The 16,266-nt window shown below is 46.7% G+C and overlaps 2 protein-coding genes and 1 non-coding gene across 5 annotated transcripts; 1 reads left to right on the top strand and 2 right to left on the bottom strand.

Moving 5' to 3' along the window:
- Positions 1-7,056: 7,056 nt before the first annotated feature.
- Positions 7,057-11,135, top strand: LOC127292562 (transcription factor PHYTOCHROME INTERACTING FACTOR-LIKE 13). Of its 3 annotated transcripts, none has more exons than XM_051321981.2 (10): positions 7,071-7,553; positions 7,753-7,830; positions 7,920-8,481; positions 8,571-8,678; positions 8,781-8,846; positions 9,000-9,065; positions 9,161-9,448; positions 9,512-9,649; positions 10,140-10,627; positions 10,728-11,135. In XM_051321981.2, exons 2-8 carry the CDS (start codon positions 7,784-7,786, stop codon positions 9,632-9,634), a joined length of 1,260 nt encoding a protein of 419 aa, XP_051177941.1. In that variant the 5' UTR covers positions 7,071-7,553; positions 7,753-7,783; the 3' UTR covers positions 9,635-9,649; positions 10,140-10,627; positions 10,728-11,135. The 3 variants fall into 3 exon arrangements, with proteins under 3 accessions (XP_051177943.1, XP_051177941.1, XP_051177942.1); XM_051321982.2 differs by having other exon boundaries at positions 7,078-7,553; positions 8,580-8,678; XM_051321983.2 differs by lacking the exon at positions 9,512-9,649 and having other exon boundaries at positions 7,057-7,553.
- A 370-nt stretch (positions 11,136-11,505) lies between these two features.
- Positions 11,506-11,579, bottom strand: TRNAV-AAC (transfer RNA valine (anticodon AAC)). Its single transcript has one exon. It is a non-coding gene; the product is annotated as a tRNA-Val (tRNA).
- A 449-nt stretch (positions 11,580-12,028) lies between these two features.
- Positions 12,029-15,286, bottom strand: LOC127346792 (uncharacterized). Its single transcript, XM_051373055.2, has 5 exons — positions 15,169-15,286; positions 14,758-14,898; positions 13,520-14,475; positions 13,286-13,426; positions 12,029-12,743 (listed from the first exon to the last, which is right to left on the bottom strand). Exons 1-5 carry the CDS (start codon positions 15,284-15,286, stop codon positions 12,447-12,449), a joined length of 1,653 nt encoding a protein of 550 aa, XP_051229015.1. The 3' UTR covers positions 12,029-12,446.
- Between the last annotated feature and the right edge of the window lie 980 nt (positions 15,287-16,266).

Below are 16,266 nucleotides of genomic sequence, written 5' to 3'. Positions count from 1 at the left end.
GACGCTCTAGCTCAGATCTGATCAAGACCAATGTCACATTGAGCGATTTCAACGGCCAAGCATCAGAAGCACAAGGTGTTCTGAACGTGGATCTGACCGTAGGAAGGAAGACCATCCCTACGACATTCTTCATCGTCGATAGCAAGAGCACCTACGCTGTCCTGCTAGGGAGAGATTGGATCCACGCCAACTGCTGCATTCCATCCACGATGCATCAATGCTTAATACAGTGGGATGGGGATGAAGTAGAGATCGTCCACGCAGATGAATCAGCCGAGATCTCAACGGCTGGCATGAACGTTTGGGAGATGGCAGGCCAAGAGCCACTCTCCGGCATCACTTTGGACGACTGTGAGCGCATCGACGTGACAAAAAACGGGGTGAGGCTGGTCTTATCCACCGGCCTGACCGTGTAACAAGAGCAAAGTCCATGGACGTACGTGACAAGGCCGATCCCCGCGATCGGCCCCAAAAAATAAAAAGTGATGATCTTGTCTCAAGCATGTCACGTAAAGCACGAACAAGATGTAAACCTTCATTGAGCAATGCAATCAAAATGGGGGCCGATTCCAGCAATCGGCCCATATTATCCTCGCCATACGTTTTGCCTGTGTTCAGTGTCGATCTAACCGGTGACGGAAAGCTAGGGTATGGGTTTACATCGGCTGATGAGCTAGAAGAGGTTGATATTGGTCCTGGGGATAAGCCACGACCAACTTTTATCAGCAAAAAGTTAGATCCACATCTCAGGAGCCAGATGATAGCTCTGTTGAAAGAATACCCAGATTGCTTTGCATGGGATTACACAGAGATGCCTGGGTTACACAGGAGCATTATTGAGCATCGGCTCCCGCTCAAGAAAGGATTTCGGCCATTCCAACAACGTGCACGTCAGATGAAGGCCGAAATTCTCGAAGAGGTCAAGAAAGAGATCGAGAAAATGTTAGCCGCCGGGTTCATCAGGCCATGCAGGTATGCTGAATGGATTTCCAGTATCGTACCTGTAGAGAAAAAGGACGGCCGATGGCGTGTGGCCATAGATTTCCGAGATCTCAACAGAGCCACTCCAAAGGATGAATATCCAATGCCTGTGGCAGAAACATTGATCAATGCAGCTGCTGGCCATATGGTGTTAAGTTTCATGGATGGCAATGCCGGCTACAACCAAATTTTCATGGCTCCAGAAGATATACACAAGACTGCATTCAGAGTACCAGGATCAGTGGGCTTGTTTGAATATGTGGTCATGACTTTTGGGTTGAAGAATGCCGGTGCAACATACCAAAGAGCCATGAATTACATTTTTCATGATCTGATCGGCAAGTTGGTAGAAATTTACATTGATGACGTGGTGGTCAAGTCTGTCTCCATGGAAGGACACTTGGATGATTTGCGACGCATCCTAGACCGAACTCGGAAATTCGGGCTGAGAATGAATCCAAAGAAGTGTGCCTTTGGTGTGACGGCCGGTCAGTTCCTAGGTTTTCTGGTTCATGAACGAGGAATTGAGATCGGCCTGAAAAGTCAGGAGGCAGTACGTACCATGCAGCCACCTACCACAAAGAAGGAACTCCAATGTCTTATCGGCAAGATCAACTTCGTCCGGCGGTTCATCTCTAGTCTGTCAGGGCGAATTGAGCCGTTTATGGCATTAGTGAAGATCAAATCTGATGACGAGTTTCATCAAGCGAGCAATGACGAGCGTTTGACGAGATTAAGCGGTATCTAACAACGCCGCCTGTGCTAGTTCCACCTCAGCAAGACAGACCGTTCTATATCTACTTATCAGTAGCTGACACGTCCATCGCTTCAGTGGTAGTGCAACGCTACGAGGGTGTTGAAAAGGTCGTTTTCTACCTCAGCAGAAGGATGTTGGATGCAGAGACAAGGTATCCTGAGGTCGAGAAATTATGCCTCTGCCTATTCTTCACATGCACCAAGCTTCATCATATCCTTTTGACGGCAGAAATCATCATCATATGCAAGTCAGACGTTGTCAAGTACATGCTGTCGGCCCCTGTTTTGAAAGGCCGACTTGGTAAGTGGATGTTTGCGTTATCGGAGTTTGATCTCCGGTATCAGCCTGCGAAAGCAGTCAAGGGACAAGCGTTGGCCGATCTTATAGCTGAACGGATCAATACTAATATAGCAGCACTATCTATACGTGCATGGGCTATGTTCTTCGATGGATCGGCTTGTGACGACGGTTGTGGCATCGGCATTCTGCTCGTGTCGCCTCGCGGGGCAACATATTCCTTCTCCATCAGGCTATCTACCCCTTGCACCAACAATATCGCTGAGTATGAGGCAATACGCAAGGGAATGGAGTTGCTTTTGGAAGCCGGGGCAGAAGCGGTGGAACTTTTTGGAGACTCGAAGTTGGTGATCTCCCAGCTCACGGATGAATACAAGTGCGAGAGTGAGTCACTCTTCCCATATTGGATGGAATGCCGCGAGCTGATGGCACAATTTCGGTACATCAACTTCAATTGGGTCCCAAGATCTCAAAATACCGAGGCCAACGATCTCGCACAAATGGCGTCAGGCTACAAGGACATACCAGACGGGTCAGAAGTTCAGGTGCAGTTCCTGGAACAGGATGACTGGAGAGCCGATATTTTAATTACTTGAAGGATCCGGCTCGGGGGGCACCTAAACGGATAAGGTACAAGGCCATGAAATATGTCCTTATAGGAGATGACATGTTCTACAGGACGTTGGAAGGGTTACTGCTCAAGTGCCTGGGACCAGCCGAGTCTAATCGGCTCTTACACGAGGTGCATGAAGGCGCCTGTGGAACTCACCAATCGGCTCATAAGATGAAGTGGCTGATCAGGCGATCAGGGTTTTACTGGCCCACCATGCTTGAGGACTGCTTCAACTACTACAAAGGGTGCCAAGCGTGTCAGATGTTCGGGAAGATTCAGATGGTACCCGCGTCAGCAATGAATCCCATCATCAAGCCTTGGCCATTTCGAGGTTGGGGCATGGATATGATCGGTAAAATCCATCCTGCATCGAGCAAAGGCCACGAGTGGATTTTGGCCATTACCGATTACTTCACTAAGTGGGTGGAGGCCGTCCCTATGAAGAAGGTGAAATCGGAAGATGTCATCAAATTTGTGAAAGAACACGTCATTCATAGATTCGGGATCCCCCAAACCATCACGACCGATGGAGGTTCGGTCTTTATTTCTAAAGAATTCAGAAAGTTCTGCGATGACATGGGAATTAAGCTGATCCGATCATCTCCATACTATGCTCAAGCCAACGGGCAAGCTGAAGCGTCCAATCAGAGCCTGATCAAGCTGATTAAGAGGAAAATTGACGAGAACCCTAGGGTTTGGCATGAAACATTGTCAGAAGCTTTGTGGGCCTATCGCATGTCATGCCATGGAGCTATAAAAACTTCGCCATACCAGCTCGTCTATGGGCAGGAAGCCGTATTACCTTGAGAAATTACGGCTGGATCGAGACGTGTTACGTTTCAGAATGACCTGACAGCTGAAGAATATGCAGCCCTGATGAGTGATACTATTAAGGATGCAACGGAACTTAGACTTTGGTCGTTGGAGAAGATTAAAGAGAACAAAGCCAGGGTGGCTCGCGCATACAATAAGTAGGTGAGACCAAAGGAGTTTCAAGTTGGTGATCTAGTATGGGAAGCCGTGTTGCCATTAGGAACTAAGGATAAAGCATATGGCAAATGGTCTCCTAATTGGCACGGTCCGTACAAAGTCGATCAGGTATTGAAGGGCAATGCATACATGCTCGAGCAGCTGGACGGTGTTAAATTCCTAGTAGCCGTCAATGGTCAACACCTCAAGAAATATTTCCCAAGCATGTGGGACGATGTACAGTGAAACATGGGGGCCGATGCATAAAATCGGCCAGTAAAAAAAGTTTTTTTATGCAAATCACAGCCGATGCACAGACATCGACTTTAGAAACATGGATACCAGTACAGCCGATGCTCGGACATCGACTTTAGGATAATAAAAAGCCGATGCATAGTCATCAACTCTAGAGGAATAAGCTAAGTTGAGCAGGTTAACAGATCAGTTTCAGGCCAGAGACCATGGCATTTGAGATGATTCTCCCATTGGATTTGCTGAGGAGTTGAATCTGCGCGTTTGAGATTGGAGGATGGCGTGGACACGGATTGGACCTGTTGTGGCCTTAAATCGCGTTTTTGAGTAAAAGCCGATGCCCTGCCATCGGCTCTTTGCGCGTTGACTTCGTTTGGCAATCGGCAAATTGGACGAGAAAGCAAAATCAATATAGGAATATTTTCTTCATTGATAAAGGAGATTTCTTACAAAGAAAGAGCCGATTGCTCAAGCGAGGAAGAACAAAAGAAAGGTCTATTGACCAATATGCTACTATTACTAGACCTATACTAGTAGAAGCTACCCTACAGGCCGTCGCTGCCCTCGTCATCGCCATCGGAGCTCTCATCGGCGCTGCTGCCGGCGGGCTCCTCGTTGCTGCTCCCATAGCCCTCAATGGGAGCCTCCTCCTCCTCGTCGTCGTCGTCATCGTCGTCATCATCCGATCCGGCGCGGAAGCGCTTCGCCGGCGGATAGTCCTCGAGGGAGTCGTCGTCGTCTTCTTCTTCCTCCTCGTCGGAGGAAGTGTAGCCGTCCCAGGAGAACGAGTCGTCCTCACTCGTCGCCTCCAGTTCCCCATCGGCAAGGAACTGGAGGTCATCGTCGCCGCTGGTCAAGGACTTGTCGTCCTCGGACCAGACGAAGGGGTCGTGGCCCTCCTTGTCCCACTCCGGTGGGGCGAGGATGTCGTGCGCCGCCAGCGAGCCCCACTCCGGCGTCGGCTCACGAGATGAAGAGGATTGGGAGGAAAGATCCGACGAGGTGGAGGAGGAGGAAGAGGACGACATTGCTACAGGAGAGGGGGGATTTCTGGTGCCGATGGCTAGAACAGAGCAAGGGGATGAAGAGGCGAACTGTTCGGCGCGTTAAATAAAAGGGGATATAGTGGATTTAATGCCACAGCAGTTTCCGAGGAAGTGGTGCCAAAAGAAAAAAAACGACTGTCAAATCACGCGGAGAAGTTGAGAAGGCAAGGCATCATGATGAAGGATACTGCGGCGGTTTTGCCCTGCCACGACGTGACCCAACGAAGAAAAGGCAGAGTGGTTTTGGAATTATCATTTCCAAAACCAGGGGGGCATGTGTTATCACCAGAATTTAACCGGATCAGAGGTGGGCCATGATTAAGATGGGCTTGGAGAATATACACGGAAAATATACATGAATCGGCCTTGTACAAGGAGTTTGGGCTAGATTGCCCGTGTATGTGTAAATATAGTAGGATACGTGTCGGTTAGGTAGAATTTGGCTCGTACACGGTTGGGATTATTCCCACGTTAGAAAGTCTACGGACTATAAATATGTATCTAGGGTTATTGAGAAAGAAGACAATCACGTTCACAACAAACCAATCTAGGCGCATCGCCACCCCTTGTTTCGAGGGTTTCTTCCGGGTAAGCATCATGCTGCCTAGATCGCATCTCGCGATTTAGGCAGTATACGTTTATTCGTTGTTCATGCGTTGCTCGTGCTGAAGCCTTGTTGATGGCGAGCAACGTAGTTATCGTAGATGTGTTAGGGTTAGCATTGTTTTGCCTTTATACATGCTTTTATCCATGCTATCCCTAGACATCTAGCCACCCTTGTACCGATCTGAGGTGCAAGGGTGGCACCTTGCTTAGTCATTATTTAGTAGATCCGATCCGTTACGATTGCTCCTTGTTATTCAAGGATTAGTTTAATATCTACATAGTTAGGCCTTGCAAACGGGTTGAAGGATCCAGTAGCACGTAGGGTGTAGTTTGCTAGCCCTAGATAAGATGTTCCGGGAATCAACTTCATGTTGGTTTTTAGGCCTTATCTAGGGCTGGTTTATTATCATCTTGCGTGGCTGCCAGGCTCAATCACGTGTAGGATGTTCCGATTATGTGGTGAAAACCCTAAATCGTCGTAGGTCGTTTTAGCTTCATATTGATCAAGCAGGACCACCATGTTATCGTAGATCTCATACGAATCATGGGTGGATCGGCTCCTTGAGCCGATTCACAGGACAACCTGAGAGCCGATCGAGGCTCGTATTTAATGTTTACGTGTATGCCATGTATGAAACTAAGCGAAGCAATCCATCACCTTCCTGACCAGGTATAGGTCAGGTGGCACGCCCTTGCACCAGCATCGGACGTGCGTGCCGGAGCTTTGCGGGCCGTCGCACGAGGGACCAGGGCCAACCGCAGATCTGGGAGCCTCCCGGCTCTACGTGTTGCCCGTCGCTACTCGCCGGTGGGTTTCGGACGCCAACAGCTATATGGTCAATCATTCAGATAGGTTCTACCTTGTATCCTCCCTGTAGCATTGCAAAGATTTTTGGTGGGCTTAATGAGGTGGATTCTAGGTACAAAACGATTATCATAGTGGGAGCGATTGCGGTTGGATGGTCGCTTTGGCTATGTAGGAATGATAAGGTTTTTAATGACAATTTTTTTTTCTCTTATGCAAGTCATCCACCACCGGTGTACGCCTTTGCTCCGTTCATGGTCGCCACTCCAGTGTTTGGAGGATCACGACCTCTTTATGGAGGTATCTACACGATTGGAGAACACGGCCACAGAGTTTATTTTCCAACATGGGTGGCTACATAGTAGGAGAATTGAAGCCAACAGAGTGTCATAGTAGTTAGCTTTTTTTTTTTATCGCAGGCTCTTAGACTTCGGAACGGCTGTGTGCATCTTGGTTATGCAGATGCTAGGTGTAATACTTAAAACTTTTTAAATAATAAAGTGCCCCTTATCGAGAAATGTTCTATGAATCAAACGGTAGATTTTTTTCCATAAAATCCAATTCCTACACAATTCTTATAGAAATCCTATGAATCATAGAGACCCTTATACTTAGGAGTGGGGGAGTAGATGAGAGGAAAAGAAGAATGAAAAAATTCTAAAGCAAGCGATGCATAATCCGTCGGTCTCGTCCAAAGCCGCCGATTCCGAGGGCCGACACACATCTCCCCGCGCCAAGGAGATCCGACAAGGACGCCAAGCTAGCTGCTAGCCGGTGCCGCTGTGCTCCTCCACCATCCAAACTTGCGAAAAATCGCGGTACCCGCCGTTCCCCATTTCTCCCGTCCCGTTCCCAACGAGAAAAATCCAAGCCAAATCGCCCACGGGTCCTGCTCTTCTTCTCTTCTCTCCGGGAGAGAGAGAGAGAGAGCCAAGTACACACTACATACACTGCCAAAGCTGCTTCGGTCTGCGGAGTGCGGCAGAGGAGAGCAAGACTTGTCACTTCACTTATCTCGCTTTTTCATCACGCCGGGCTTGATCGAATCGAATAAACAGTACTGCTGCTGAGAGGTCAGCTCTTGATCGAGTGGAATAAATTGATGCGCCCCGTGGGCGAGCTGTAGCTGTAGCAGGTCTGCTGGAGGCTGGAGCTAGAAGAAAGACAAGGGTAGCTTAAGCTCAGCTAGGCTTGTTGCTGCTTCCCCCCTTTTTCTGTTCAATCCAGGTTTGCTTTGCGGCTCATCTTGTTCGTTTCTCCTGAATGGATAGCATTTCTTTCCTTTTGGGGAGCTTTTCTTTCCGTGGCGAACTTTCTTGTTTTCTGTTTGGCTTCATTCAGCGTTCTTGTTTCTTCCAAGTAAATGCTTCCACTTGATAGAGATAAATGCACGGATTAATGGATAAGAGTGCTATCTTTCTTCCAGAGTGTGGATTTTTTCCTCCAAGAATCGTTGCATGGACGGCAATGGGAGATCGGCGGCGTACCAGAAGAAGCCTCTCAGGTAAAACATTTTGTGACACACATACCAAACGGGATTCTTTCCCCTTTTTATTCCGGCGAACCATCGATTGATCCGGCGGCAAACCGCAGCGCGGAAACCGATCTCGTGGAGCTGCTATGGCACAACGGCGGGGTTGTGGCGCAGCCGCAGACGCACCCGAGGCCGGCGGCGAACCCCTGCGGCGGCCAGAGCGCCAGCGGCCTCACCGGCGAGGAGACCGCCGCGTGGTTCGGCGACGTCGACGGGCTGGAGAACGAGATGTACGCGCAGCTCTGGCACAGCATTGCGGACGGACCCGCCCCGCTCCCGTGCCCTCCGCCGCCGCCGCCGCACCAGGCGGCGAGACCGCCAATGAGGAGCGGCATCGGCTCCAGCTGGACGGGCGGCGGCGACATCGGTTCGACCTTCTGCGGCAGCAGCCAGGTCCCGGAGGTGCCGGCGGAGGGCAGGGAGGAGGGGAGCGCCGCGCTGCCGTCCGAGGGCACGCGCGGGACGAGCACGCGCGACTGCACCGCCACCTATACCGGCACCGGCACGTCGTCGTCCGGTGGGTCAGGGAGCAACTTTGGGGGCTCCGGCTTGCCGAGTGAGAGCGGCCATGCCCACAAGAGGAAGGGGAGGTGCAGAGACGAGTCTGCCTGCCGCAGTGAGGTGTGTTTCTGCTTGGTCTAGTTTATTCATCTTGTGTTCTTGAGCATTGAGGTGTATGCTTGAGTCGATACTGAATTGAGCTCATGAAGAAATTGCAGGATGTTGAGTATGAAGCGACTGAAGAGACGAAATCATCTAGGCGACACGGGTCGAAGCGGAGGAGCAGGGCAGCTGAAGTTCACAACCAGTCAGAGAGAGTGAGATCATCATACCTTAACTAGTATAATCTTATTTCGAGCAGTGTAGCATGCCGCCGATGGATTCTTCTTAATTATAGCCCTGTTTGTGATTATATGTAGAGAAGAAGAGACCGGATCAATGAAAAGATGCGCTCATTACAAGAACTCATACCCCACTGCAACAAGGTAAGAATCGAGTATATATTATGCATCTTTTCTGATCAGCTGCAAGTCTCTGGAATTTATTTCCCTTGGTGAGTGCTGACATATCTAGTTTATCATGCACATATAAGTCTTTACTTTCAAATCTTTAATCTTTACTTGGGCAAACAATTTCAGGCCGACAAAGCATCAATACTAGACGAGGCAATCGAGTACTTGAAGTCCCTCCAAATGCAAGTTCAGGTTAGAAATCACTGCCTCCTCTACCTGAACTACCATACGCCATATTATGAGATCAATTTACAGGTACCTAACTAAGACTGTCAAATCTACCTCAGATTATGTGGATGACTACAGGGATGGCGCCAATGATGTTTGCTGGTGCTCACCAGTTCATGCCACCGATGGCTGTGGAAATGAATTCGGCATGCATGCCTGCGGCACAGGGTCTAAATCAGATGGCAAGAGTGCCATACATGAACCATTCCATGTCAAGTCACATCCCTATGAACTCATCTGGAGCAATGAACCCTATGTATGTTGCAAACCAGATGCAAAACATTCACCTGAGGGAGGCAAGTAATCACTTCCTTCACCCAGATGGTGGACAAGCAGCAGCGCCTCAGGTACAAGGGACTTCTCAGCCCTGTTTCATTTGTTCACCTAGCTTAGATATCAATTATTTGCAGGTAGCAGGACCATATGCTTATGCACCACATGTAGCACCACAAAACGGCATACCGGAAGTCCCAGATAGTACTGTTGTGCCAACTTGTGGGCCTGGACAACCACCTACCTCTGATGGAAGTTAGAATGACCGTAATCTTGTAAGAACGTATACTAATCCACACCTGTTTTTATTTTCTTAATGGCACTGGCGATGTCTAGATAACTTGATCTGCATATCTCCACTATAGTATCAGGATTCAGTAGTTATGCGATCATTCTTTGACAGCTTAACCTCTTGGAGTAACCATGCTACATAAGAAACTTACCAGTTTGTGCCTATGATTTTCATCTTGTATTTAGAAACCATAGCTGCATATCATTTCATAGTTTTGTCAAGAATGACTCTGGATGAGTAGTACAATGAAGACGTCGTCTTTCAGCTCCGTTTCCATGAAAGCTGGCCAGTTGTTCTCATCCGATCTGTCATCTGATAAACTGGTTGTTCATTACAATCGTTCTAATTTTGACATATTTTATCACTATCCATGAATTTTACAGTTGTGCGTCAATTTCGTCATTATTGAAGATGTCGATAACTTCAGAATTCAGAACCACTTGGTTTAACCATCCCTTTCTTGACATTTACAGGGTATGGGACTGCGTCGACCTGCACAGGAGCCGTCTTTCTGGAATTAGCTGAAAATACTAACATGATAAGCAGATAGCATCCACATTTCTGTTGTATGTCTCGATCAATACGTGTCTGGCATAAATTGCAGAAGTATTTCTAAATTAAGATAGCATTTTTCTTTGATGTCGGAAATATGGGTCAGTATGCGTCTAGCTCCAATTCCATGTGTATGCACTAACCATAATAATATTGAATTGCAGCTACTCAAATAGTGCTATAGCAACCTTTACCTTTACCTTTACCCTTCCTTTTCTTTTATTACTACTGTCTTTGAAACGTCTGGTTTATTCGAGAGAAAAGGAGGAAAAAATGAAAGGGTTTTGCTTGTTGTCAAATGGCCAACATCCAACCAACCAGACCCGAGGGGAAGGAACAGAACAAGTCAAAGCATTATGTCCTACAGAAGCTGATTCGATAGCAAGCCTTACTCTTCTCTAAATCCAAGGTACATATCACTCAAGATTGCCTTTTTGGCCACTACAACATGTAGCACTGGTCTAACCACCTGTGCATTACTCTTAACTCCACTTTCTTTTTGTGGAAAGATTTGGTCTGCAGGAGAAGAACTTGCCGGGCAGGACATCGAGCTGTCCGCCTCACGGTGTCCGCCTGTGCACGTACAGTCACTCCGATGTATGCTCATCGACAAAGTTTTTGGCATCGCTGCTCTTGTGGCTCACAGCAGCTGGATTAAAGTCTGGGAATTCCGTGTGGAGCCCTGGGTTTGCAATGCAAATACCGGCGTCTCTCTCAGGCTCAGCTGCAGGTGTAGAACAAGAGTTGTGGTTATCTTCTTCTTTCGCCTGATGTTTACAGCACCCCCCAAGTGCACGTTACTGTTGCTGCATGGTCCTCCGGTCTAGAGATGCTGCTGGCCATGGGATCACATCCCCTGAGCTTTCATGTGTACTGCAACTGGGAAAAATACTGGATGCCCTTGAACTTGTTGCTCATCCGTTGCTTTCACCGTGCGTTACTTTTTTTTTTCCTGCATTATGTATAACGCTGGTACTTCACTTGCTCGTTGTGGTAGACTGGTAGAAATGTAGAACGCTGCCAGGGCACTGCCTGTGTATGGATGGAGACGCCCTAGCGTCATCAACACTGATTTTGAATGTACCTTACCTTCAGCCGGGGGCATCCATCTTCTTTGGCGTTGACGCTGGCCAGGCAGCGTGCTGCTGTGCTCGCCGGCAGTTTAAGACTTTGAGACGATGTCCAAATGTCTGCTTCATTTTAGAGCTCCAGTGTTTTATTGATTCGTTTTAGAATTTGATGACGTTTTTAGCCAGCAGCGGCAAAGAGAAAATTGAAAAAAAATAATGGCTTCGCCCGGGTTCGAACCGGAGACCTTCAGTGTGTTAGACTGACGTGATAACCAACTACACCACGAAACCTAGTTGTGTATTAAACCAGGAATAGATTTAAAGAACCTCTACTTTGACAGGAAATCTGGCTGATTCCGCATCAGCATTCAGATATCTAGATTGAGCACAGCTTCTATTCTTCGTACACAATTCATATCCGACTACCAAATGAAATCCAAGAAAACGCGCTTTTCTGGACTATCTTTCTGGCAAACAAATCTCCGGAGCTGCGATCACAGTGGAAATAGGCGACCCTATTCAGACTAGTTTGACTGTAATTCCCAGTTCGGTTGACTCCAAACGATAGACAAAACGAAAACGTTTCCGGCACACCACAGCCGAAGAAGATGAGCAGTAGGCATCGAAATGATGAAATTGGACAGCAGTAGGTTCAGATACCGCAGGTTCTCATCATGTTCTAACAAAAATAAGACACAACAGTCCTCACATGAATGTTGATCTGCAAAAGCTCGAACAAATTACACACAATACACGCCGTTGCCTGCCTTGATTTCACAGTTCAATTCAGGTTCCGCAATCAATCTATAGATAGAAAGCAACCACAAGAAAATGTGTGTCTCATGTTTCTTTTTAGAGGAAAAGGGTCACGGCCCTGGTTCCATTGAAGAAACCGAAGTAATTAGAGCACTTCGGTAACGACAGCTATCTCACTCCACATTACGCAACAATAAACCATATGGTGTAAGCCCAAATAATCCCCCAAAATAAACTCTGTGCACTGCCAACACCACACCACACTCCGAGAAAGCCCACCAAAACGAAAAAAAAACTAAAAAAATCATTATTCTGAAGCCCTCTTCTCCAGAAGAAAACGCTTCAACACCAGACTTGCCCCGCTCGGATCAACGGAGGGCAAACCTCACAGACGGCGGGAGCTTAAGGCCGATGGCTTCCCTTGCGACGTTCCACGCATGATCCCTCGCCGCCTTGGCAACATCCTTCTCCCTCACCCATATACCCATTCGTTTCAATTGATGGTAGCGTGGATTGATTGTGAGGAACTTCAAACCAGGGGCCGCACCCACCAGCTAGGCACACCAAAAGCTCGATCACCGGGGGTTGCGCAGCGAAACCTCCTACAAGAATCAATCGGAGCTTCTGAAGAGAGATGCCCTCGGGCCAGCTAACTTGGACATTCTCCAGATGGTGCTGTTCTCCGCTGTATGCCTGCATCTGCATGCAAGGAAGACCCAACTGTTGTGAGCTCTTCACAATTGCCGGATTGTGACTTGACAAAAAACTTTATAGATCCACCGAAGTAATCATACGTGCAGTAACTACAAAAGCTACAAGGTCCAAAAAAGAAGTGAATGATTTAATCTGTCAGATATAGCACTACCCGTAACTCATAAAAAACTGAGACACTGGTCTCGTCATTAATATAGGTTATGTGTTGAAAATTTGGCTTGTGGTAACAAGCTCTCTCAAAAGTTGACCAATTACATGTCTTTGATTTAACTTACATAAATGCTTGATGCCGTTCGAGCCAAATTGTTTTATGATAATTTGATATCACAAGTGGTAGTGGTACCATATAATTTGTATTTTAGATGACCTCATCTCAGGACATGGAAACGAAACACAGCTTACTTAAAGACCAGTAGAGGGATAGCATATACAAACAGAGGACTAAGAGAACATTAACCATGGCCCAACTATGTGGCGTTCTAATTTTACTCCAAACAAAGAAAAAATGGAGAGCATTTAGGACGTACTTCTAGACGGAGTCTTGTGACATAAGGAGTTGCTTGAAGGAGATAAGCTACTGCAAGAACATTATTCCAAGATGGCAAAACATACAAGTTGATGTACTTCAATACAGTGAATTTCTTCGCATATAGATTGAAATTGGGCTCCTGCAGAAGATCAAATAAAGCAATTATTGCAATCGATTACTATGACAGTTAGAAACTGCTAACTCCAATTGGGTATGAACCATCTTAGCGTACCTTAGATGGTGAAAGGAATGTCAAGGAGACTTTCTTGATCATTTTCATTTTATTTAAATGCGTCGAGAGAGAACAATTTCTGTTCGAGAACTTTGTTACTATTCTCCTCATATTGGGAGAACTCGCATATTTGATGAGTACCTTATGTCCATCATACTCAAAGAAGGTTAGGCTGGTTGAATGAACCTCAATACTAACCAAATTCTTGCAATAACATATATACAAATGGAACAGTGTTTCACTAGAAATCCTTATGTTAACCAAATCATTGCAGCTCACCAATATCAAAATGCGGAGCACAGGGCAGCAAGAGAAAATACTTTGGGTGTCAGAATCAGTTATCGTGACACACTTTAGATAGAGGCTTATGAGAGAGGAAAATCTGCAGGGACGCATTGATGGTCCAAATATGCAATTCGTCAGCCATAGCCTCCGCAAAGAGGATGCTTGTCCATCACCGAAAAAATGCAAAGGGAAGTTATAAGGACTTGTAGTCCTGGAATGACCAGAACAGGATATTCCGCTTTTACACAACTGAAGTCTCACAGAGTGTGCATTTGACATTGACGCGAACTGGACCCATTTGTCAAGGTGGGCAGCATGGGTGGAGTTCAGATCAAAATGAACCTCAAACACATTAACACCAGTTCCCTCATGACACAGCAGCCGGTTGTTTACTCTATCAATGAATTTGTCTGATCTCAAACTCATAGATTCTGGATCATTGCATTTAATGGAAGTGGTGCAACCTGAACTTTCCTCAGAAAATACGGTGTGCTCACTAAATACGAGATGAGAGCCCTGTTCCTCCGATTGTTCGGAAACAGAAGTAGTAACTGCGGCATCTTGGATCGCAAGCGATGACAACATCTTTTCCAAATAATCATCCGGTAATCTGTTTAAATATCCAGCGGGTTCTTGGCCAGATTTCCTCTTCCTATTCTTGCAAAAATCTCCTGAAAGCAGTAAGAAGTAGATTTCTCACCCGAATCATCAAAGCAATGCACATCCTAATTTTACAAATTTTGTGACTCCTAAAAGCAGTAGAATGTCGATTTCCGGTACAGAGCGGAAAGAGGATATTTATCAAGCCTAAATATGCAAATTCGACCAGAAAACCATGGAACAACAAGTCAATGGCTGGCGGTGGCGCATCAACAGCAAATTTGTGACTCCTAAAAGCAGTATATAAATTCTTTTGGTATTGACCACCTAGCATCGGGTCGATGTGGCGCAACCTGAATTTCCTTCAGAGAGGATGCTGTCGATCGTTAACGATGAGAAGAGGCTCTCCAGATCTTCATCCGGTGGTAGTCTGCTACTTGACTCTCCGGCGCGGCCTTGCTGTAATCTCCTCTTCTTGTCATAGCGAGAATCACCTGGAAGAGAGTATAATGTTCATTGTTCCAGTACAGAACGGGATGTAAGGGCCAGCCGTACAAAAAAGTTACTCCGTAACTTTTTTTGCGAAAAAAAAAATCAATTTGCTAGTAGTAACTTCTTCATAGGCAGGCCACGCCGCCGAATCTAATCACCCTAACTGCCCAACATGGAAAAATCGCGATTGGTGACTACTGAAGTTGCTCCCTGAGGAACGATGGCTACGGTAGCAATCGGCATTACTAATCGAGATCTGGAAAGAGAGAGACCTTCTTGTTCTTGGTAGTTTGGCGGCGGTGGCGGCGTTAACATGCCGGAAGCGAGGTCGGCGTCGCAAGGGAGCGGCAGTGCGAGGAAACTCGGCACAACGGTGATTGCACAAGGCATGTCACCGATGTGCGGTGACATGCACTATGGGTCGTTGGATCAAAAACGAGCGGACCAGATTAAGTACTGTAGCGCGTCACTGTGCCCGTTCCTGTAGCAGGTACACTGTAGCGTGCGTACTGTAGCATATGCACTGTAGCACGTACACTGTAGCATAGTCATATTCATGTTCATCTGTCCATCGAGTTTGGATCCAACGGCCAAAAACTAGGTGCATGTCACAGTTACTGTTCATTGGTGACATGCTATGGGCATGTCACCGGATCTCAATCCGGGTGGGAGCCGGAGGACGGATTCCAATTCTAATAGGTTTTCCTGCCGCCCACTATCACCGACCCTAATAGGCTTCCTTTTTTGAGGAACAAAAAAGTTTATACCGACCCTAATAACCTAATCCGAGTTTTAATCATTTGATATTTTAATCGACGAAATTTTGATCTTACCCACATTTTTCCTTAGAGGGGTATTTACGAAAATGAACCAAGTATTTATAAGCATATGTTCTTAATTGTTTGCACATGAAAGACTCCTATTAGGCATTTGTCTAGTTAGTGAAGTCTAGTTTCTTCTTGTAAGCACACTAAATTAAGAGCATCTACAGTCGCGTCCCCAAACCGTCTCCCAAACGGTGCCGAATTGAGCGTTTGGGGACGTGTTTCGTTCGTGTCGCGTTTGGGGACGTCGATCCCCAGCCGCGTCCCCCAAACGCCACCCCAAACATTAAAATATTATTTTTTTGCATTTTTATTTCAATAAAGAGAAGAAATATTCCACAAACTAATACATAATTGGGAACGTGGTTTACACGAAGACATAATTTGGAACATGGTTTTCCATAAACTAATACATTGTTTGAACTATGGTTGACACAAATATAAAATATTGCAAAAGAATTAAACCTAACTAGGCCGAGCATCGAAGGTTTCGTGTGTTCCCTGCCAAGAAAGAACACTCGAGAGCACACCCAATCACCCAAACTG

Source organism: Lolium perenne, chromosome 4, assembly GCF_019359855.2.
Source record: "Lolium perenne isolate Kyuss_39 chromosome 4, Kyuss_2.0, whole genome shotgun sequence".
Lineage (NCBI taxonomy): Eukaryota > Viridiplantae > Streptophyta > Magnoliopsida > Poales > Poaceae > Lolium > Lolium perenne.
This window is presented reverse-complemented; position numbering and strand designations above follow the sequence as displayed.